The 22,764-nt window shown below is 46.8% G+C and overlaps 1 protein-coding gene and 1 long non-coding RNA gene across 2 annotated transcripts; one reads left to right on the forward strand and one right to left on the reverse strand.

Annotated features, from left to right (window-relative positions):
* The first annotated feature begins 260 nt into the window (after positions 1–260).
* On the forward strand, positions 261–8,982 carry LOC144101568 (uncharacterized). Its single transcript, XR_013308016.1, has 2 exons — positions 261–545; positions 8,565–8,982. It is a non-coding gene; the product is annotated as an uncharacterized LOC144101568 (long non-coding RNA).
* A 4,125-nt stretch (positions 8,983–13,107) lies between these two features.
* On the reverse strand, positions 13,108–21,257 carry LOC144101573 (uncharacterized). The gene is made up of 4 exons (XM_077634725.1): positions 21,061–21,257; positions 20,264–20,531; positions 18,984–19,183; positions 13,108–13,576 (listed from the first exon to the last, which is right to left on the reverse strand). Exons 2-4 carry the CDS (start codon positions 20,504–20,506, stop codon positions 13,309–13,311), a joined length of 711 nt encoding a protein of 236 aa, XP_077490851.1. The 5' UTR covers positions 20,507–20,531; positions 21,061–21,257; the 3' UTR covers positions 13,108–13,308.
* Between the last annotated feature and the right edge of the window lie 1,507 nt (positions 21,258–22,764).

Consider the following 22,764-nt stretch of genomic DNA (forward strand, 5'->3'; position numbering starts at 1 on the left):
AACCTAGAGTATTTATTTTAACTTTGCTAAGCATAAATCATGTTCCTTTCAGCAAGTTCTATTTATTCTGGAAACAGACCACCTGCGGGGTCCTTTTGTAGCCATAGCGACATGACGGTAACATTTCGAGCCTTCAGCGTGCCAGCGCCGTGGCGGTGGCGGCGCTAAAGCCCCACAATGAAGCAAAATTAAAGCGAAGCTTTGAACTTTCCGTCTAACCTCCTCTCCTTGCTCCGCCGGATAAGCGAGCCTCCAATTGGCCGAGGTGCCGTTGTCATGTGTTAGCGCGCGCTTTCTTGCTCCACAGGAGACGCCGTCGCCATTGTCAGGGGAGGAATTGTGCTTCGTTTTCTTTTTGTGCAACGTTTTTTGTGGGAAGTGTTTTTCCATCTTTAACTGCGTCTACGCGTTGCGGCGACGTCGAGATTCTTTTGCGCGTATGCATGCAAGAACCGAAGAAAAAGCAATGCTCTCGCCGAAAGGTTTGACTTCGTAAGATCGGCCAGGAACGCATTGACAATGTGCTGGATCCACGACCTTGTGGGGTGAGTGGCCCTTCTTCAGTTGTCAGTCGTTTTTTTTTTTTTTGGTGATTTGGTGCGAAGCGCGAGCGACTGCAGTCTCTCTTCGCAGTAAATGCTGTTTGGCATAGTTGTAGATGGACTTGCTCGCTCGTAGGCTACGAAGGTTGTGCTTCTTGCTGTCTTATGCCCACCGTGCCAGCTCTGCTAGATTCTGCAGGTGCAGCTTTGATGATGTGCGTATATCGTGGCGTGTCGACGTGGTTGCAGTCAGACTCGTTCGGAGGCTCGACTCGATAGTTACGCTTCATATTGTTGTAGCCCCCATGTTTACGTTGCTCGCGTTGGAGGTCTAGCTTCCATTGCTGCAGGGATTTTTCTCGCAGTTAGACTCCTTCGCTTACGAGCCACAAACCAAAGAGGCGCTTGTCACTGTTTGATACCCGCTGAATATGATGCTCGCAATACAGGTCTAGCTTTGATGTTACGCGCATTGCTTGCCGTGCTTGTGTCGTTACAGATGGACTCCGTCGCTTAGGTGTTCAAGAATGAAAGGGCGGTTTTCGCTGTTTGAGGCTATGCTCTTCATGAGACTCGCAGTACAGGTCTATCTTTCATGTTGGGCGCATCACTGGACGTATATGTTTTGTTGCAGTTGGACTCCGTCGCTCATGAACTCGACGCCAAGGGGGTGGTTATCGCGGTTAAAGCCTCCGCTGTTCATGCTGCTCGTGATTCAGGTCTAGCTTTCATGTTGCACGCATTGCTCAGCGTATTTGTCAGGCTGGGTTCATACAAAAACCTTCGTTACTGTGCACAGTAACGCCACTTACGCTTGAACACTCGATATCTGCGAGGATCACAACTGAGAATGCAAACGAGGACCTCCGTTAAACATAGTTGTAGACATTTCCGATTCAAGGCCGTCGTCACTGCCGAGAATTCGCGCAAACGTCACGCTGCGAGGAACTTTGTAACGGGGATAGATGTTGTCAAATGAATCACCAACGCAGGTGTGCGCGCACTGATCCTGACGATTTCCAACGTCCGTCTTTGGCAACGGGCTTTTGTGGGGCCTGCTACTGTGCTAACACTTGTACATGTTTTTCATGTTATCAAAGATCGCGCTGTCTACATATTTTTCGTGCTTTGTATTGTTCCTCGTAAGGTTGTGTGATACAAAATCTTACTTTATTCGTCTTAGGATCACTTCACCGAAGACCAGTTTGAGAGCCATGTCCTTCGGAATTACAGTATAAAGAAATTAAGGCCGGATGCTGAACGCAAGCCTTTTTGTGCATCGAATGTGGCCAACACCCAGGAATGGGAATGCTCGAAACCTAACACCACACGACGTACTACTTTGTAATCACGTGTTTGCTTGTTACCATAACAAACCTTGCAAAAACAATTCTCGTAACTGTCCGAAAGGATAGTTGCTTAAAGCTGGTGAGGTTATAAAGGTTTGATTTCGAGGCATTGACAATATTTCAGCAGAAATACGGGAGACTTACCCCACTTTATTTTCTCCCATTTTCTCCGTGTTTTTTCAATTTTCACTTCAAGCAACTTCCAAAACGAACCAACGTGTTTGCTTTAGGGAAAGCTGAGTAAATTCGAGTTTTGATTTCACTGCATTTTAGTTGTTTTTCTTTTGAACGCTACTTCAACCGAAAGCGATTAATTAACTGCGGCAGTCCAGGCTACTGCGCGTTAGGCGTAGAGGTTACAAGAGGGAAGGCAATGTTCTCTTACAAGCCATTATTGGATATGCTGACCGAAGATGATAATCACGTAAACAAGCAGCATTCGAATGACTCATGCGTTGGTGTAGCTATTCATGATACAGCGTTTAAATGTCTTTTTTGGTTGCTGTTAATCAACCCAAACTATTAACCCTATACAAAAGCTCTGATCCCAACTGTGTTACTGTGCGCAACTATAGGGCATCGTATTCGCCCATTTACAAACAAACATTACGTGGCTACCGTCAGACGGATATATTTAACGGTAGCCTGCGAGGTGTCCGAGGTTTATTAACTCCAAAATAATCTCCAAGCTTTCCTGCACTAATAGAATTAAAATTGAGACGAGTAATCATATCTACACACTGAAAAGCGCAGCCCGTTGCACCAGCGAACACGCCTTTGAGAGAATATGCTATAGGAGCATTAAACCACCGTCGATTCAAATAAAACCTAGGCCGCAAATCTAGTCGCATATCGGTCAAATTCCTCGTTCTTAATAAGATTGGGAAAAACACGCCGGTTGAAAAGTACTACAGCGAGACATTCACTATAGTGCCGCGAGCTCACTCGCTCACTCCGCTTCCACCGTGAGCACCGCGATCAAAGCGATCGCAGTAAGAAATTTCAGATAAAGCAGCGCAACGTGGGTAGGGGCAGTTATTTTGGTAAGGTATTGTTGTATCTCCCATGCCATGCGGCCAAGTCAGGGGAAGAAAATGTAACCAAAATTCGTTTCTGCGCGCGGTCCACTGCGCGCCAAAGCGCGAGCGTTGGGAGCACCAACGCGCTGAGTATATTCGCTATAGTGCCGCGAACTCGCTCGCGCACGCCACTTCCAACGTATGGTCGGCAATGAAAGCGATCGCAGGACAAAAAGCTTCGATAAAGCAACGCAGCGTTGGTCGCGGCAGTTATTTCAGTAATAGATTTTTAGATCTTCCATGTCATCATGTTATTTCGACCGAAGCTAACGCAAAAAACGCTACACAAAATTCATTCGGGCGCGCGGTCTGCTCAAGCCAAAAGGCGACGTTGGGAGCGTCTGCTAGCACCCCTTGCTTAGGTGCCGCCACCGTCGGCGCCCGGGAGGAGCCGAGAGAAGGAGCTCCGGCCTATGAAGAGTAGGGAGCAAACGTAGTTACTTTTTGTCTAGTGAGGGGCTTTAGGCGACGCAGCCACGGCATGGCGGCGCCGCCTCCACCACGTGGTCACGTGGTTCGGGGGAGCTGCCGGCGGCGCGGCGCCGTGGCTGGTCACGTGGTTCGTCTCGTTGTTGGTAACACCTACGACTCTCAGCCGCTCACCGGAGCCTGGAGCAGAGAACCCGCGCTCGAACCACACCTGGTCGCTATCAGCACGGCAGCAAGGTTTCAATCAGGACTGGCCTATCAGCTGGAAACACAGGCGTACCAGCTGCCTCCGGCTGAATGATAACTCGGACAAGCGTCTTGAGAGCGAGCTGGTGCTGCTGCCTAGTTCCTTGTGAGTGTGGGATCCGAAAAAAAAAATTGGCGGTGGTTTAGCTCTCGTTAAACCCAGATTGACGCGATAGCTACAGCTGGCCGAGCGGAACTTGCTTAGCTGAATTGCAAAGTCAGTCTTTCGGCGCTCCGTTTGGCTGGGCGTTCCTTCATCTTCGTCCCACTTCACATGGCCCATGTGCACAGCAGTTGCAGCTTGGTTTTGACGGCGCGCCGCGCCGCCGGCAGCGGCAGCTGCTCCACACCACGTGGCCAGCCGACATGGCTGGTCACGTAACCAACAACCTGCCGAACCACGTGGCCACCCACAGCGCCGCGCCGCCGGCAGCTGCTCCGCACCACGTAACCAACCATGTGACCACGTGGCGGTGGCGGTACCGCCACACTGAAGGCTCGAAAGGTACCGTACTGCAGCTATCGCTAAAAAAGTGCTGATCTTGTTCGCTGTTCTTTCATCGTTCCGCACTACCCTCTTACACCGGATGCTAGTTTCAGGTTTGCGTTGCATCTCTGACAGCACTAAACAGAGTGCCTGCTGTTGTCTAGAAAGCCTAAAAGCAGCGGATCTCATTTCGAAACCAGTGCCACAGCACACCGCGAGTTGTGGCTGCAGTCGCAACTTTCAGGGTTTAAATCATAGAATGAGTTGCCAATCAGTGTCTGAGTCGTACAATGCACCACCTTTCACTAATATGCGGACCACAGGCAGAGTCAATTGGAAGCGGATTTTCAGCACAAGCTCTGCGATGCGTTTTGCCACCGTTACCGCCGCTGCTATGCTCGGAGAGGAAACGTATGAAAAGCGGTAAGGCGTGCATCCTCTCGGTGACCAACGCATTGGCCACAGCTGTTACTTCTTAAGACAGAACGCATAGGGTGTTAAACGTTAGTGCGCAGCAAATGGTCCTGTTGGGTGCAGCCATTAGTTAGCCGATAGCAAAGTACGGATGCAACTGTCCTCCTTAAGAGAGCAATGGCCAAAAAAATATCATGATAGGTTATTGCTTCAAAGAGTAGAGCGCTGCTTCTTCTGTTGCCATAAACGATTTCCTCCGGATCTGTACTTGAAATTTTCTATAAAGGTCTAGTCTGGTTTTTTTTCCATGGAATTATTCCAGTTTTTGTCTATTGCGTCTTTACCTGTCATTTATACCTGTATGTCTCCGACTGGTGTCCTACATGCGTACTGGTTTGCTAACTAGTCCTTTTCCGCAACTCTGATTCCTTAACCCAAACCAGGAGATATTTTTATTCCGCCGACCTGCGTATCTTATAGCCATGTACTATCTGTGGGATCGTCAAATATCCTCAAAACTGCCTCAGTAGCACTAAAAATGAAGCATAAAATTTCTCAGAAGTATTAACCAGAGTCTGTAGGCCCTTCTCGTTATTAGCTAACAGTACAATACAGTCCGCAGACATAACACTCGGGAGCCTCTGCTCTGCGACAGTTCCGCCTAATTTGTGCGAGAGCTTATAGTCTAAATTAATTTCTTGTAACCATCTCTAATTATTTACCACAAAAGTCATGAACAACAGCTGTGGTTATTTTCAGCCTAGCCTTAGTCCTCTGTGTACCTCGACTGTTGTCGCATTTCTGTCATTTCTTCTGCTTTGTCGCTAGCTGTCGGGCTTAAACTATTTAACGTGGCAGCGTGAAGGGTCTTGAGTTGCATTAAAAGCAGGCATTGTTTGCCGTGGCGAAGAATTCCGCTGGAAACAAAGAATTAATAAAATTCACGAATAAACCAAAGCATATTCGAATTGTCGCGAAATTTCTTAGAGAAGTTTCTGTAACCAAAGGAATGTAACTGGGCTGAAAAGAAAAAAAACGGGGTTAGCTTGAGGTTTGGTGGGAATCGAAGCCAAGGCTTTCGGACTGCGACATGCGTGCGGGCTACCTATAGGATACGAAGGCTCATTGGCGCAAGCTGAATAAACGCGGAGCTAGTGAGGGCGTTGTGGACTTTAACTTGGTGAACTGTCTTAGAGGCATGTACTAATGCGTACGTGAGTGGTTATGAGTATGCTAATTGTGATATAAGCATTTATGTGAGTGTTGAGTAGGCGGTGCAAACAGGACCCGATAAGCTATCGTGTTCTACCCTTAAAGGCGAGTCTTAAGGATCCCCTAATATGGCTTTCTCAGGGCGGGAAACAAGCCTCTGTATTTTGTCTTGAGGAAAATAACCTGCATAGTCTGCATTTCATAAATCCAACATTGCTAGGCCTGCCCTACACTCTTCTACAGTTCGTGGTGATATGAGGCCAATACAAACAATCTTAGAGAATGAAAACACGTCTTTTGAGCGGTGGTAGAGACTGTTTACCAGCAATTACCTGGATAACTGACTGGAACTCTTTCCACAGGTGCGTACGAAAGCTAACGAGAGTGGATCCGTGGAATAAGGACCCAACCCATAATCTCAAGAAACTCAAGAAAGTCTTTTATTTACAATGTTTTCCTTCCTCCTCCTTAAATAATTTTCAGCCACGCTTTCTTTCTGCTTAGACGAAGTTCATTAATTTGCTTGATTGGAATCTTGGGTATCCGTGTGGTGGTGTACATAGGAATATTTCCCTCCGTGGTATTTTCAGTTTAGATTGCTCAGTTTTAAAACTCCTTTCCGTCAGGCTGTCCTGTGCTGTGTCTCCACGCAGTGAGATTAACCATTCTCGCTCCTAAAATCATTCAAATATAACTTCAGTAAATATTTCACGGCCGAAAACATGCCAGAGTTTTTTAAGACGGATAGAGGTCCACTTCAACTGGTGAACCGGAAAAAAATCTGTAAATACAACAATGCTTACATTCGATCGAGTGTCGTAGCCCATCTACACGCCGTCTGGCGGAAATACTGCCGGCCCTGGCGGGCCTAAATGTCTGTGTGGCGCGCAACCATGCGGGCCTATACGACATGCTGTGTAGACTCAGGAGCAAGAACGTGCCTTCCTGAGAGTTCAGAGAGACGTCTTCTATTGATTCAGTCTTTCTACAAATGAAATAATCTACAACCGAAACGAGAAATTGTACTTTTTCTGTAGAGTAAAGTAGGAATGAGAGGCGAACATGCATATGCCGTACTTCGCCGCGAGAAGCTCTTTCCAACGGGTGCATGAATGTATACTTTGGTACAACCTTTACCCAGAAATATGAATGACACCCCTTGTAAACAGAAGCCAACTGCAAAAAGGCAAACCATTTTCTTTGCTCATATGTGATATTCGCGTTTGATTGCGGCCAGACAGTACATTTCCTTCGCTTCTCTTTCTTTGATCGATGTATACATAGACAAGTGCAAGGAAACATGGAACACAATATTGACTGTGTATATATATACAAAATCTTTCATCACACTTAAATACACATTAGAAAAAACTAGCACGTAAGGAAGCACAGAATGAAACGACTTACCTTTAAGAATCATATACCACTCCTGGCATGTTGTATAAAGCTGTAACTGGGCCACCGCCACAAGTGATGATGTAGCGCCGAGTACGCGGCCTATTTATGAAGCATGCAAGATGTTCGTGTAGATCACTCGCACGTTATCGCACGTAATACTATTTTCGCGAAAAATATTGCTGATTTAATGCCATGCATCCGTGGCAGGCCATTTGTGAGCTTATGCGTACAAAACATGAATCACGACTGGCCTCGGATATCTACTATAGAATGCAGACCATTTTGTGACACATGGGAGGATTTGCAAGATGTTTACTAAGTACTGCTATGTAGCCATAATTTGAAAACGTCACAGCGAGTTCTAAGGAGAATAAATGGGTGCATTCCATGGGCTGTCTGGATTGGAGGGAAATAATGTAAATTGGAGGAGAAATATGTTATGTTCCTGTGCGGTGCAGCAAACGTAGCGACTGGCAATATCAGGGTCTCGCCAAAAGAGCCGAAGCGCTGAAAAGCTTACACGTATGCCCTATTTTTAATATGCTAGGCTAAAGTTGAGTCTGGAAGTGAGGACGACGCCACTTGCTTTTTGCTACGTTACCCGCAAGGCAGTGCAGAAAATCGGACACGTTGATGTTAACCCAGGGCAGCATTGGATCCCAGAGTATCACTATGGCTGCTAAAGTTCGGAGTGCAAAATGTGCTCTTGAAAATACTTCCTCAATTTCATCAAATATCTTGCAGAAAACAATAAATTGCAACACGAACTGTGCCGACGCAAGGATTCTTGACCACTCAGTTAAAAGCAGGCAGGTTTGATCTGTGAACTTTTGAGACACCTTTTATTATGGCTTTCATTAGCCTCCGCAGATTAAGAAAACTATACATAATATTAACGTTCTGAAATTACAGGGATCTTTTAAGTTTACATAATTACTTTACATTTAAGCCGCGGTATAGCATATCAAATGTGGTAGCAACCGCAATGTGATCTTTACTGTCTTGTGATACACCGTTCGTCGAGATACTCGCAAAGTCATTGTATTTATTTGTTGAGTTCCTTTTGCACGTTAATTCTCCTCTTTATTTTTTGCCTCTGTATTCTGTGCTCGTAACGACCACCGCGCAAAAAAGTGTGATTCTCCACTGAAATTTTCCGGCTGCTAGTACACATTTTTCGTCCCTTTTCTTTGCTACTCTAAGAATATAAGGACTCAGGTGTTGCTTGCCACTTTTAAATAGATAGTAATAGAAATAGACAAAAATAAAAGAATCCTGTCTGAATTGCCACTAATAATGCTACAGAAGTCCTCGGAAAACGTAAACGACTTCGTAAAAGTGGTTTTCTGCTTGGTACCCCAACACTAACGCTTTCTAAACGGCACTGTTGCCTTCTCATTTTTCCAAGCTATCTCGGCCATGGAAACATGCTGTCTTCGGGCGGATCTGCTAATGGGAAGGATGCCATCAACAAACCTGGCGGCACTCCGTACGTGCTTGGGCGCCGGGAGAGGCTGCTGAGAGGACCCCGCATGGTTTTAGCCGTGGACAGCGTGTTGAGCATGCTGCTGGGGGCTGGGTTAATGACAAGGGGCTGCACTTCCTGGGGTGCTCATTACTGCTTGGCAGTGAGGTGGGGCACCTGACAGGGGCGTGTGAAACGTCAGCTGCGTCTAAATACCATCCTTGGCTGCTGCTGGAGCTGGGCACGGCAAGGAACCAGACTGGCATTTTATCCTGTATTAGGATTTTTATTGATTTCGTTATCATCAACATATATAAGACATTGAGTAAAGACAAAATAAAATTCTAAATTATTAAGCGACCATGATGCGAATGGCCTCTTTGATAGTAGAAAAACTGGCGGTGATTTAGCTGTGGTTAAACCTGGAGAGGTACCCGATTACTACAGCTGGCCGAATGAAATTTGCTCAGTTGAATTCGCTGGGCGTTCCTTCTTCATCTTCATCCCACTTGACACGGAGCATGCGCACAGCTGTGCTGCCGACAGCTGCAGATACTCTGCGCCACGTTGCTGGCCACTTGACCAACCAGGTGACGAACCACGTGATCAGCTATGGCGCCGTTCCGCAGGCAGCTGCTTCGCACCACGGAACCAACCAAGTGAGAGCGCGGCGGCGCAACCACGGGATGGCAGTGTAGCCACAGGGTGGCGGTGCAGCCACAGGTCGGCGGCGCCGCTGCGCTGAAGGCTCGAAGTGCTACCGTAGCGTAGCTATCGCTACAAAAGTGATTCGTGAAGCTGGTTTCACTCGATGCCTGTTCTGAGAATACTGTTCAGTAATTTGAAGTTGCGGTCATTTAAACGCGTAACAGTGCATCTCAGGATAAAGACTATTGATGGAGAACAGCAATACGTGTTTTTCTACGGCACATTAAAGATCGTGCCAGACTGCCCTGATTTCCCACTGCCCCCCTTACCATACAAACAGGCCAACAAGCAGAAAATAAAACTTCATATTAAAACTCTAGTGCGGAAACAACTCCTCCGTTTAATGTTATGTTTTACGTTGCGCACGAATATTGAAAGCAGCCTCGGAAATTAAAATGAATGTGACCCTATTCTGAAGGTCGGTAATGATGCCTGCGGCAGGGGTTGTGAACCGGAGTGCTTGTTCTGTGTTGGAACAGAATTGACCGAGATAATGTTCGTAGGCACGAAATGTTTCAGTGTTGTTACATTTTGAAGTTTTTACTTCATTCAAGTGTGTGGTGTGAACTGAAATCAATTACCATGTGCACAAGCCTCCGCTGGTTGAATTATGGTTTTATCAGTGCTTTTATTACTGCACGAGCTTTGCGAATACATGAAGGCATTGAAAAGAGTGTAACTCCGTAATGCCACTGAAACTGTCACCCTCAACTTGTGTATGTATTGAGGTGCACAGCAAGAATTGGTGTAAATGGGATAGGGCTTCCTCCTTTATATAAGCTTGCTGTAGATCACAGAGGTTTGAGGAATATTAATGTTGATACGAAATCATTACACGATGCAGATTGCTCTAGCTGAGCAAATATCTTCTAGTTAAGCATTCTTGTTTTGGGCAAGATCAAGTTGAACGGTTCGTAGATGTCTTAAGTGCAAGCCAAAATTTTAGAGGGCAAATGAAAAGCAAGGAAAAAAGAGCTTCAAACAAGTAACTCTAAAATTTAGGCTACCAAGAATAAGCCATAGAAGAATGCTGAAATTGACAATGGCAGTAAATGCAGCGGTTAAGAATGATGCGTGTGGCATCGTTAAGGTTATTCTCAAACCTGAAAATGTGCCTTCCCTCGAAGCTGGGGCCGAGCAAATTTTGAATACATGAAGCCAAAATACATGCTCTTTCAAGACATTTGCAAGCAAAGCATTCTCTGCAGCGCCCGCAACTCGTCAAAAGCGCCAAAATTTGTCGGCACACAGTGGTGTGGGTAACAGTGTTTTCGAAAAAGAACAGATATGCACATTAATTACGGTGAGCTACAGGTCTCTCAAATATTAAGGAGCCTAACAAAAATAGGCACTAAACTACTAAACATTCGTTAACGTGCCTGCTACTTAGCATGCCATCGCTGTATTGTGATTTACTACATATAATGAAAATGCTATTGTCCAAAAAAGCGCTCTTAAAACTCAAAAATCTTAGTTTCCAAAATTCTGTGAATTCTTAGGTAAAGCACCCTGCATAGCTATACTGCTATGTGGGCCATTTTTCCCGAAGGCAATTTTAGCAAACTTTTCGCTGAAGCGGGCAGCCTAGCAAAGTCACACGCACTCCTCAGAGCCGGCGACTTCAATGCGAAGGACGCTAGCTGGGGCTACTAGAAAGGCGAGAAAAAGGAGCAAGTGATATGCGTTGCAGCAGAAAATACAAACTGCACCCTGATAACGGACGAGACTCAGCCAACGCGACTAGGCAACAGCGTTGGCCCCGACAACTGTCGAGGCTTAACCTTTGTTAGGGGAGCGCGGCAGGCCGAGTGGGAGTACCTGCTGGAAAACCTGGGAAGCGACTACTACGTGCTAAAAGTAACGCTGGAGGCAGAAAACATAAAAAAGAAGATAGGAACAGACCACATCTCTGACTGGGACACCTTCCGAAGCAATAGCAGACAACTACAGGGAGAAATTACCTCAATAGAGGAGTGGAGCACGCAACTCAGACATACAGGAGCAAAATACGCAGGGAATTGACAGAACAGTAGCTAACCGGAAGTGGACCCACGGCTACTCAAGCTATGGGAGGCAAGACGCGCACTCACGAAAAGGTGGACGCGGCAGAAACTAAACAGGAAGCTGCAAAAGAAGATCGCGGAGATTACACAAAAAGCGGAGGAGTACGCGACACAGCTGGCCAGGCAAGGGCGGGAGCAATTCAGCAGCTCGCGGAACGACACGCTCAGCACTGCCAAAACATGGCGCATACTCAAGGCCCTCATGGACCCAACCAAGACAAAAGCAGAAAGCGGCAAAGCCGTACAAAGATTAATTCACCAATTCGATGGTACGGACGAAGAGATCCTCGCGGCGGTCAAAAAGAAGTGCTACGGCACTGAGAAGCCACAGGGATATAAAGAGGAGCGCGTATCGTACGAAAGTGTATCGTACGAAACTGCGCCGGCGTGTTCTGCCGCTATATTTTTGACCACATAACTCTGTCTTGGCGCTTTCCCTTTCGAGCCCGTTTTGCCATGAAGCAGGGTCAATATACGGTTTTTGCCTGTTCTGGTGCTTCTTCTTGGCTTTGCGGAGAAATGTGCTGGAGGTGTCGTTGCAATATCTGGGTATAGGTTTGAGCAGCCCTAAAGCCACATGACTGCGCCGGCGTTCAAAATTTTTATCGGAATCACACACTGCCATGCTAAAGCTTCCTGCAGAAGCCTAGCTCTATCTTTATTGTATTCAGTCCATCCATCCTACTCCAATACGCGGACCTCGTGATGCTCAACCACGCGTGTAATCGTCTACCTTTTCCTTTTGTTTTGTCCTGCGCCTTCTCACAATTATGACTTCCGAATCTTGGCCCATCCCCAAGTATGTTTACGTGCCATTCGCTGCGTGAATCAACGTTTTTTTTGCAAAACAAATCTTTCACGATTGAAATTCCACTACTCCACGTTGCGGATTCATATTCTGCTTTTATGCTTGGGTCATTGTTTCTCTTCGTTGTAATGCTTTGACTAAACGTACCGCATGGCGATATATGGGAAATAAGCACAAAGTGATTTCTTAGATAGACGTACCTCTAAGTGAACTTTGTTTTTACGGGTGCTGTGTATACTGTTTTTACGGGTCAATATGTTTAAAAATGATGGGTGACCATGCGAACCGATGCGATGGAGATGAGACAGCAGGGTGCCTTTTCATTTCACTCTTTGCTTCTTTTCACTCTGTGCATTTTGGCCGCTATAGCAATCCCTGTTTCCACCCAACAGGAAATCACTAGTTCTGATTCTCCACTTCGCTCACTAACGGCCTCCCCTGTACACTCCTTCACTTCTGCTTACTTTTCGAGGTTGAGCCTTTGCAATTATAGCGGACTTTCCCCCTCTTCCATAGAGCAAACTGTTGTGCAATCTCGGAGCGGCGTAACGATGTCAGGTCATTGGTACCTCTACACGTCGCTTGGCGCACTAACCCCCTAAGTGCGCTACCCTTTTCCTCTACTTCACTCCACTCAGTGCGTTCTCGCCTCAACTAACGCTACTTCCAGGCGCATCGGCTGATGGTGTAGTAGCAGCGCAGCTGCAAATTTGTCTTCCGCACTCAAACCTGCTTACGGACAGCGAAGCGCTGGCTTTGTGCGGTATAGATACTCTTACTGCTGGCGCAGTAAAACTGGTTCAAGAAAAACAGTCCAATTCGCTAGTCAGTGTTGCCCCCCCCCCCTCCCCGACTGGCCGAACCGACTGACGACAGCAGAGGTACCATTCACTACGACGTCCCCCTGCCAAATTCTCTTTAATTTCTTCTCTTCCCTTCCCAGTATATATGCTGATGATAACTGAATTGTTTATAAAATGAAATTAGCGACGCAATAGTGCCGGTCACTGTCCAGGCCAAGCCTGGATGGGCGCCGCCGACACCAAGAAGCCACCACAGTGGCTCAGGCTGCCCCCGCAGAAAGCAGCTGCGGATACTGGGCGGGAGGTCAGCGCACGTGGTGACGCCGCCATGCCGGTGCAGAACGCTCAGCGCTGCCTCGGAGCCCTGCTGCATGCCTTGCTGTCGAGCGAAAGGCGGTGCCACGGGCCAGCTCCAATCTCACCAGTGACCGGCTCTGCCGCTCCAAGCGCACCTCCTGGTGCTGCAGGGCTGTCTGGAGGTGCCCTTGCCACACGGCAAAGGACACCATTGCCCCATTGTAGCACTGGCTGATGCGTCCGAAGACGGCACGGTCCTGTGGCTGGGTTTGCACACTGCGAGTGAAAGTGTGAATGCATTCTCCGAATTGCGATAGAAATATTTCTGGGCGTCAAAAACAGCATCATTTAATGTGATTTCCGAACTCTTGTGCAATTTTGTGGCTTCAATGTTTTGTTCAGACTACATACTTTTCCTATTGTACAGTTATGCTTGAGCTGCTTTTTGGGTCAACTTCTTCTGCATGCCCACCTCACATAATGATCCTCTAAGGAGCCCATTATCACTTTAAAAATAAATTACACATAAATAAATAAAACTAAAATGCTGCGCTGCTTCTGGTATTATTCCCTGCGGTTCCTGCGTTTCTGCAGCGATGTTAAGGCTCTAATCGTCGTCACCTCCAAAAAACAGCTTTACCTTTATTGACCTAATTTAAAATTAGATATTCTCTGAAAGAGCTGCGCTGGAAGTGCAAGGGCAGGAAGGAACAAAATTTTATAACCAGCGCATTTAGTGAAGAACAGTTGCGTGAAAATCCAGAGTTTATTGGCATAAATTTCAAGAGCGCGACGATACCTGCCGCAGTGACCTTCAATAAGGCATGTGTTTCTTTTGTGTGTATGCACTCCATGTAATATAACCCCTCTCTCTGGGACTGTCAGCCATTCATGTAGTATGCGCTCTGTAGCGCGTTCCGTTACCCAGATTTCGCCTTTTAAATTTAGACTTCCTAAGCAATGCTTTCGTAAAAGTACGATATTAAACCACCTGCATGAATGTCTTGTTAATTTGCGTATTTTAAAGCGTCGAGATTCACGGATTACTGCTTTGTTACTTAACACGTTGGGACAAACCTCTGAGAAGCTGTGAATTTAAATGCAAAGACTTTTTATGAGAGATGCAGAGCAGGAAAATGGCTCTCACTATTTGTTTGGAAGGATTACGAATGGAAAAAATTGACATCTTTTTTGAAAACACAGCACTATAAACAACAGCCAGCTTTTCTTTCTTCTGAGTATTATAAGCTACACAGGGCAATTTTGACCATCCCTCTTTGTTGTCCGTTTTCTGCGGTGAAAAAGGCGGCACCATCTCTGAGCACTCTTCACGCTTCACACAAAAATACGAGGGCCCGATGGATCGCCTACCATGTAGGTGCAAGGTACTCGCGTGGCTAGACTTCTCGTCTTTCCCGTGTGCGTTAATAAGCGCTAAGATTTACCCAGGCAACGCTTGGGCACGACAGAGCATCTCGCTGGAAAGAGCAAGATGTGAGTACAAACCGGCTGTGTATGCCTTGTGTCTCATTACATGTTCACCAGAGAAACTGACCAACGCGAAAAGGAACGCGCACATCTGCAAATAGCAACATAAAATTGATGGTGGAACACAGCGGATGGTGGAGGTCTTTATTTCAGAAACCCTCCTGCAAAGCTTGACGCACCTGCACACACAGATCCCCAAGAAACACAGAAAAGAGAGAAGAGAATCATTTACGCCACCTTTGCAGAAATACTGGTATCATTAAACGTGATAAGATACCGGAAGTTGCTCAGCCAATTCTTGAAGCTCCTAGCTGCCTGACGATCCAGTCGCTGTTCAGACCTCGATAAGTGTTCTGGACTTCTTATTCAGGACAACTCTGGTGACCAATAATGCCTTAACTCTAGAAATTGATCGCTTGTGCTTCTGGGCTATACGATGGCGTTTTTTTTGTTTTTAGACTGTGAGAGTCATCCGCGGACGCAGAGATGCGGCTTCGTTTCGAAAAGTTAATGCATCCTACTAACTTCTTCTGGGAGTAGAGGAGGAACAACTTTATTATTACAAAAGTACAAAAGGGCCTGAAGGGTAGGCTGGCACCTGTCCAAGAGGTCACGGGTCTGGGCCTCACGAAGCGCTCTGTCCACAACCCAAGTTGGGCCAGCTGGTTGAGCAAACCGTTGTCCCATGAGGACGGGGATGGGTTCGGTACAGGGGGAGCTGCCATGGGTTGGGGGACTCTTACATGCCGTGTATGACGGTGGTCTTTGCTGCCCCACATGTTGAGCAGTGCTGGAGGGTCAAGTACTGACCTGCTACCTGTAGTTGGGCATGGTGGAGTACTCAAGGTTTGTGCAAAAGCAAGGCGTTCCTACTAAGCTGCCGCACCGCACGTTTTTAGCGTAGTATTAGTAAATGTTCCATTAGAGATCAATGTCACTAGTTGTTACGGTGTGATATATGTTGATTGTTGGTCCTTTCATTACAAACTTAGAATTTCAATGCTAATTCAGCTGTGAATCACAATTAATCTAATTCAAAAACATTTTTCCGACTTAAGCCTTTCTGACCTAGTGCGGCAGGATGGACACATTACGTCCGTACAATTGCGTTTAACGTTTACCGAAAAAGAGAATCTTTGCTGTCAGTATGAAAAAACCTAGTAGTTCCAGCATACGGCTCGTAAGCAGGAGGCGCCTTGTGTAGAGCGAGTGTTTTCCAATGAGTGGTACACGCTTTCCTGCGGCCAAATGTTTGCCTCTACTGAGGTGAAATGCCTGGCGAAAGGGCATATGCACAACCCTATACTCCTTCGACGATTCGTACATCCTGGAAGGCCCTAATTCGGTATAGTGCGGAAAAGCCCGATTGTTTCCTCAGTTATGCTGATAATGCAAAATCTCCAGCCTTACACGTCTTCGACACTCAAGAAAAGAGATACACCGAAACCTTCTCCCCGGCAATGCCTTACAAGAAAACTATCTCTACTAAATGCACAGCAGTTCTCAGAAACAGGTTGGTCACCTCAGGTTGGCAGGTTTCTTTAAGTAGATCCTGTTTTATTTCACTGACTCTCTTCAAAGAAATCTAAAGCTAAAGGAAGTTCTAGAAATGAAAGATGTCGTTGTGAGAGGAAAACCCTTGTAGAGGTTCCTTACACAGACACCAAGCCTAGGATAATCTCAAAAAATGTTACCATGAGGCAAAGTGTAACGGTCTTTTGAGCACCATGGAAGCCTTGCTGTATGCCCCGATTGCCGTTACGAGAAAAGTATATAGATTTAAAAGAAGAACCATAGTAATTTTCGGACTGAGAAGAGTACACTTAAGGGAGGACGCGGCAATTCAAGTCGAGCTTTCCTGGACACCGCACTGAATTGTAGGGGAACTGTGGAATATTGTAACGTATTGTTATAAACATATCGATGGCAATGGTCTAACCTTCCGATGCGCACAAAAATGCTGCTTTGAAAAGTTTGTGGCGCGCACTCCCTGTGCCACAGAAAACCGCTGGGATAAGTTTTTAACAATAACTGAGGCAACTGCAGAGTATTGTAAGATGCTGTTATGAACATATTTAAGGCAATGATCCAAGTCTCCGATACGTAAGAAAATTCTACTTTTAATGTTTGTCCAGCGCTCGCATCGAGTAGTTAATAGTGCTGTAGGAAACCAATGGGTGCGGTTTTGACAGTAAATATGAGACAAGTAAAGGCGTAGCGAGTGGGATCTGCAGGTATTTTAATCGTGATGGTTGAGTCTTACGATATGCGAAAAAGTTTCGTTCACAAACAATTTCCCGTTGAAAAACTCTCATTCAAAATTTCTGAGTATAAGAACTATTTTCTTTGTTTATGCATGAAATGTTACTGTATTCGTTCGAAATAAATAACCTCGATTGAAGACTTCACGGCATCTGATATTAGGCTAGATGTTATAGTTTCCAAGTGATGACAACTAATGCACTCCTTATGTCAAGGCGGGATTATTATATCGTTAAAAAGAAAGCGTACTAGCATTTCTTGTAAGCATGTTAAGCACTGTTCTATGCATTGAAGGTAGATGAAAATTGAGCTTTAGCGGTGATATTTACAACAAAGCATTTTTTATAAAAATTCTTTCACACATTTGTTCACAAACTCTCACTCGCATACACGCACCCAAGGAAACATACACGGACGCATATAAAGTAAGAGCTTTTTTGCACTCTTCAGCATGCCAGGAGTCAAGCACAAAAATCATAATTAAGGTGTCGTTTTTTATCAAATGACGAAGAGATCTGTAATATCGACTGCAGAAAAAGTGAAAGCTGAAAAAATCAAGATTGCAGTTTATCTTGAATTTCTGGGAAAAAAAGTCCCAAATGCTCAAAATCCTTGTGAGCAGCGCGCCTTACTAAAGTGCAGCGCGATAGTACAGTGGCACGGGCCGCCTCGGCCAATATGCAATTGGAGAATAACAAGCGTCTTAAACGCAACAAAACAAAAAGAAGCAGTTGCAGCTGAAATATTGCAGTATTTGCCAATCGCGCACAGTGAAGGCGAGAAACACTTCACCGAAGCAGCCCCGAATAATTCCAAGCTTCATAGGAGACGACGCATGGGCGTGCCGCTGGAACTTGACGCGCGCCATCAAGCTAGCCGCCGATGGGCACGCTCCTCAGCCAACGTAGAGGCGACCCCGTTTCTGAAGGAGCGTACTGCAGCGCTGCTTTTTCTGCGACTTGATCGAGTCGTTAATTTCTGCTTTCGCTGAGTAAAATGCGGCATTGGGCCACCGGCAGCTCTGATTTCTCCTCTTCACGGTGAAACCGACGACGACGACGGTGCTCTGTCGTCGAAACAAGTGGAATCCGCGATGCGGCAGAACAATCCGGAGAACGAGTTGCTCCCAATTTTCGTGACGACCAAACAGAAAAAGGATGTCTTGTTATGTTCGTACTGTATATTTCACCACATTGTTTCGTCACAAAACGTATGATCCGAGGCCACGACAGAAAAATTGAAAGATCGAAAAATTTGGCCAAATTGGTCATTTATATCCTGTGTCTATCATTAAATTAGTTCAAACGGAAAGCATATATGCCTAAATAGTGCTCAAAACGAACACAGCTCAATCGCAAAAACCGGTTTTAGTGACGCCGGCATAAAATCAAGCTAGATGGGGACACGTGTCTTTCACGCTGCTGTGATTAAGCAACTAGGATCCGTGTGGATGTCCGAGGACTGAGTGGCGATTTCATGAAAACCGTCATTTTTGTACAGACTCCTCGGTTAGCACGTAAAATGGTATCGACTTTTCTGAGGCGGATGCAGATTGCTTTCAGTCATTTTTTGTCGTTTGCGCTTGATGGTAATTGATGCGCGGAACATCATCGCATTCCAGGGTGGTAATGTTTCAGAAATTAATACATCATTTGGGCTGGAGTATCATAAATCTATTGTCCTCTTTTCAAATACGCGTTCTTTTTCCCTCTAGTTTTCTTCTAATGCCCATGTTGACGTTAGGTGCTCCTTGAGAATCTTGAGGAGTTGGGCAGCTCGGTTTTACGCTTCCTATTGAATACGTAGCTGATATAAGGGCTGGAGGGCAAACGTGGATTTAGTTCACTCCTAAAAGAGGCAGCTCGAGTTAGGGCGCTAACCTCCGGGCAGCCGGAGTGGAAAAGGAGTCAAAATTAGTAGATTCTTAACTCACGCGAAGCCTGGAACCAGGAGAGCTTTTTTCTGGCGCCTGTCCGGGAAGTGGTACAGCCAAGGCCGGTAGTCGCGGCAGATGTTCCAGGTTGGGCAGCCATGAATGCCACGACTGCGGAGCTGACTAAGATCCGTTGTGAGGATTTTCTTTTCCGGGTGGCAGTGCAGGCGGGTTGCCGAGAGGAGGCACTCCTCGTCCTCCTCGAAGAGCGAGAAAGAAAAAGTTTATCCCTGACCGAAATTGAAAAGAAAGAATGTCGTTCAAGAAAGCACGCAATTCAGAAGCAAGCATTGAAAACCTGGCATTGAAAATTATCGCACTTTTGAATTCTTCATGCAAGGATGTTTATATTTTCATTACACATTCTACAAGACAGGCCATCTTCTTGGAAGCCATGCGGCCGTGTAAGGCCGAGACGCGCCCCTGGAATGTTCGGCACATTAACCTCAGCACAAGGAACGAATTTGAGCCACTATAGGATTGACTGACAGCAGCAACAACTACGGTGTTGAAGTGGACAAAAAAGCGAGGTCGCGTGGTTGCGCTATGATTTTTATTGTCAAGCACAATGGACGGTGACAGTGATAGCGTGGACGGCTGCGCACTCTAAAACCTTACTGCCACAGTTGAAAGTCAAGCCAGCAAGCGTCGTGACGGCAGTAACAAGGCTGCTGAATCAGTAATGTAGAAGCAGCTTATTGCGCTTTACAAATAGCGACTGGAATAGGAAACAGGTGTGCTTGCCGACACGCCTCATTCATTCATTCAGTGTAGGTCGTTCCGTTTCGCACTGCGCTGTTGACGTTGTCATTTATCAAGAAGAAAATACCCTGTTTGTATTGCATGTTCTCTTGAACTACAAGACTTGCTCGAAAATAATGTGTTCGCAATTCCCGAAGCCGCGAGTGTCGCACAGGCATGAACGACCAAGACGATTCAACTCAATGTGCGCATGCATTATACAGACTTTCTTTCCTTTGTATAACTTCCACTAAAAAATACATTTTCAAGAATGTTTTATGCTCGAAAGTCCTCATGCAAGCATGCTATGGAAGCCTCAGCAGTACGAATCGCCATTAATATGCCACTTTTGTTAGTCGTTATGGCCACTCAGCCGTTTCATATAAATGAATTTTTGCAGCGCCTTCTTGTGGCGTCGTACTTCAGAAATCCTCTCGTGAATTCTCGAATTGCGCAGTCCTCTCTTCATGTGGCAAACACCATGAAAGGACGTGAGCTACACTTTCCACCTTTCTAGGTCCCTTCCCACATTTCCTTACTTGTGCTATGGCTGCATCAATAGCCCCCCTGTTGTCCAAGGCTCCTTTGAGATGCATGCCGAGTACACTCCCAGCGGCGAATGCAAAGACAATCAGGTGTTCCTCGATGAGGTAAGAGCCGACCACCGCCACCCCACTGCCTGGGTTATCCTGATCCACCCGACGGGGTTGCGGCTGAAGTCCAGCCAGGCGGTCTTGCCACAGGTTGTGCGCGAAGAGGCGAACTTCGTGTTCCGTAGCCATGGGAGTCTCGGTCGTTTTTTAGGGTCTGCAAAAAATTGGCTTAGGTTCAACTGGGCTGAATCTAGTAGACGAGCGAAAGCTTGATTCTGCATGGCTTCGCATGGTTAGACGAATACACATGGTTCGATTAAAGTGTGCAAAGAGGGGCTTGGCTGGTGTTTTCTGCCAAGGCTTGGCTGTCGTGCTCAAAGGTAAATTGAGCACTTGAGGTTACATGTCGTCACATCAAGCGATCCGAATCTTAGCTTTAAAGGTCAAAGTCAAAGGTCAAGTGACCATTGTTCATTGGTCGCGTGGTTGCTGGTCGTTAGCTATGACCATACAATACGGGCATATCGTGGCTCACAGTTACACATCGTTTGTCCAGGGGGTGTGTACTTGGCTTGACCTTGGCCGGGCTTCAAGGTAAAACGAGCGAAGCGAGGCGAAACTCTTCAGTTACACCTCGAGTAGATAGAGCTTTCGCTCCAAAGAGCACCAATATTTACGCACTTAAAAGAGTTAGGCTTCAGTGCACGGAGCAGACAGAATAAACTCGCAGTGGGCAACCTTACCTTAAATACCGACGACGCTGCCGCGTGGATTCAGTAAATGCCAGAACCGGATCCCGTAGCGGGGTAGTTGCTACGACGCCCGTCGGAGCATTCTTGAACACCGGGACCTTTTCAGCGATCTTGATGGGGTGGAATAGAGCGGGTTGTCGTCGGTGGCGAGCGCTTCGCCAGCCCTGCAGTTGCAGAGTCGCGAAGCAAGGCAGCCTCAATGGCGGTCAGGAAGCGTGTTGTCTTCGTTTTCGTCACGCGTGCACTCGCGCTAGTAATTTCCACGATAGATTGCCGGCGGATGAAAGAGCTAAAAACTAAGAGCTCTTAGGCAGTCGTTAAAATAGTACCAAGAGAATGTGAATGAAGTCCAAGTCGGTCCACGAAAAAACCCGATGGATAGGTGCGTAGCCACACATTTAGAAGTAAAGGAGTACTGTAAACGCCTTCCGATGGAGCATAATCTTGTCCCATATACCGCTTTTTTTCCAGGGCTGCTACCCTGCTGCTGAACCAGAGTTCATCGACTGCCATCTACAGGAGCGGAGCGTATATACTCCCGCTATTAATAATAATAATAATAATAATTGGTTTTTGGGGAAAGGAAATGGCGCAGTACTGTCTCATATATCGTTGGACACCTGAACCGCGCCGTAAGGGAAGGGATAAGGGAGGGAGCGAAAGAAGAAAGGAAGAGAGAGAGAGGTGCCGTAGTGGAGGGCTCCGGAATAATTTCGACCACCTGGGGATCCTTAACGTGCACTGACATCGCACAGCACACGGGCGCCTTAGCGTTTTTCCTCCATAAAGACGCAGCCGCCTCGGTCGGGTTCGAACCCGGGAACTCCGGATCAGTAGCCGAGCGCCCTAACCACTGAGCCACCGCGGCGGGGTACTCCCGCTATTTTTTTTTCTACTCCCGCTATTAGAAAACCTTGGGGGAAAAAACATCTGCATATGAGCGGGGCGTCCATCCGCAGAACTTTCCGTCGTGAGCCGGGCGGGCTACTTCCAGAGCACCGTTGGGCCGGCTGCTGCTGCTTCGATGCAATGGTCGAGAACCTTCCCGGAGCAGACACCCAGCGCCGTAAGCGCTGTATCGAAACATCCTGATTGGCTGGGAGTAGTGACGTCATCAGATACGTCACCAGAGCTAAGAAATTCAATTGTCTGTAGCCTTATCTAACAATAAGACACCTATCAACGGCGGGAAAGGCGCAGCGAGGGAAACTAGTGAGGAAGAGAGCGACCGTGCGTCAGTGCGCCGAGGAAAGTGGATTGGTCGGCGCGCATTGTTCGCAACCGAAACCTTCTGAACGCAGGAGACGGTTAACACGCCTTGAGTAACCTCCTGAATAAGCCGGGTCGCGCAAATGGGGTTTCTGAGGCCTAGCGCCAAATCCCGGAGCGGAAATGATGCGTCAAGCGCGGCAAGATCCCGCTCTCCGTGCCGTCGAGACGAGCTGGAACCTCAATACTGGCAGCACACGGCTCACCGTAACCTGTAACCCATGACCACATGCTGCATCAGAATAATGCTACACTCTGTGGAAGGTAATCAGTAGAAGTGGTGGCCAACCTCATGAGGTTTCGACTTTCTGAGGTCGACCAGAACCTAAAGGTGACCTCAACCTCACGCCGCGAGGTGAAGATGACGTGAGGCCGGCGACGGCTCGAACTTTTGTATGTGAGGTCAAGAAATCAGACCTCAGCCTC

The sequence above is a fragment of the Amblyomma americanum genome, chromosome 1 (assembly GCF_052857255.1).
Source record: "Amblyomma americanum isolate KBUSLIRL-KWMA chromosome 1, ASM5285725v1, whole genome shotgun sequence".
Lineage (NCBI taxonomy): Eukaryota > Metazoa > Arthropoda > Arachnida > Ixodida > Ixodidae > Amblyomma > Amblyomma americanum.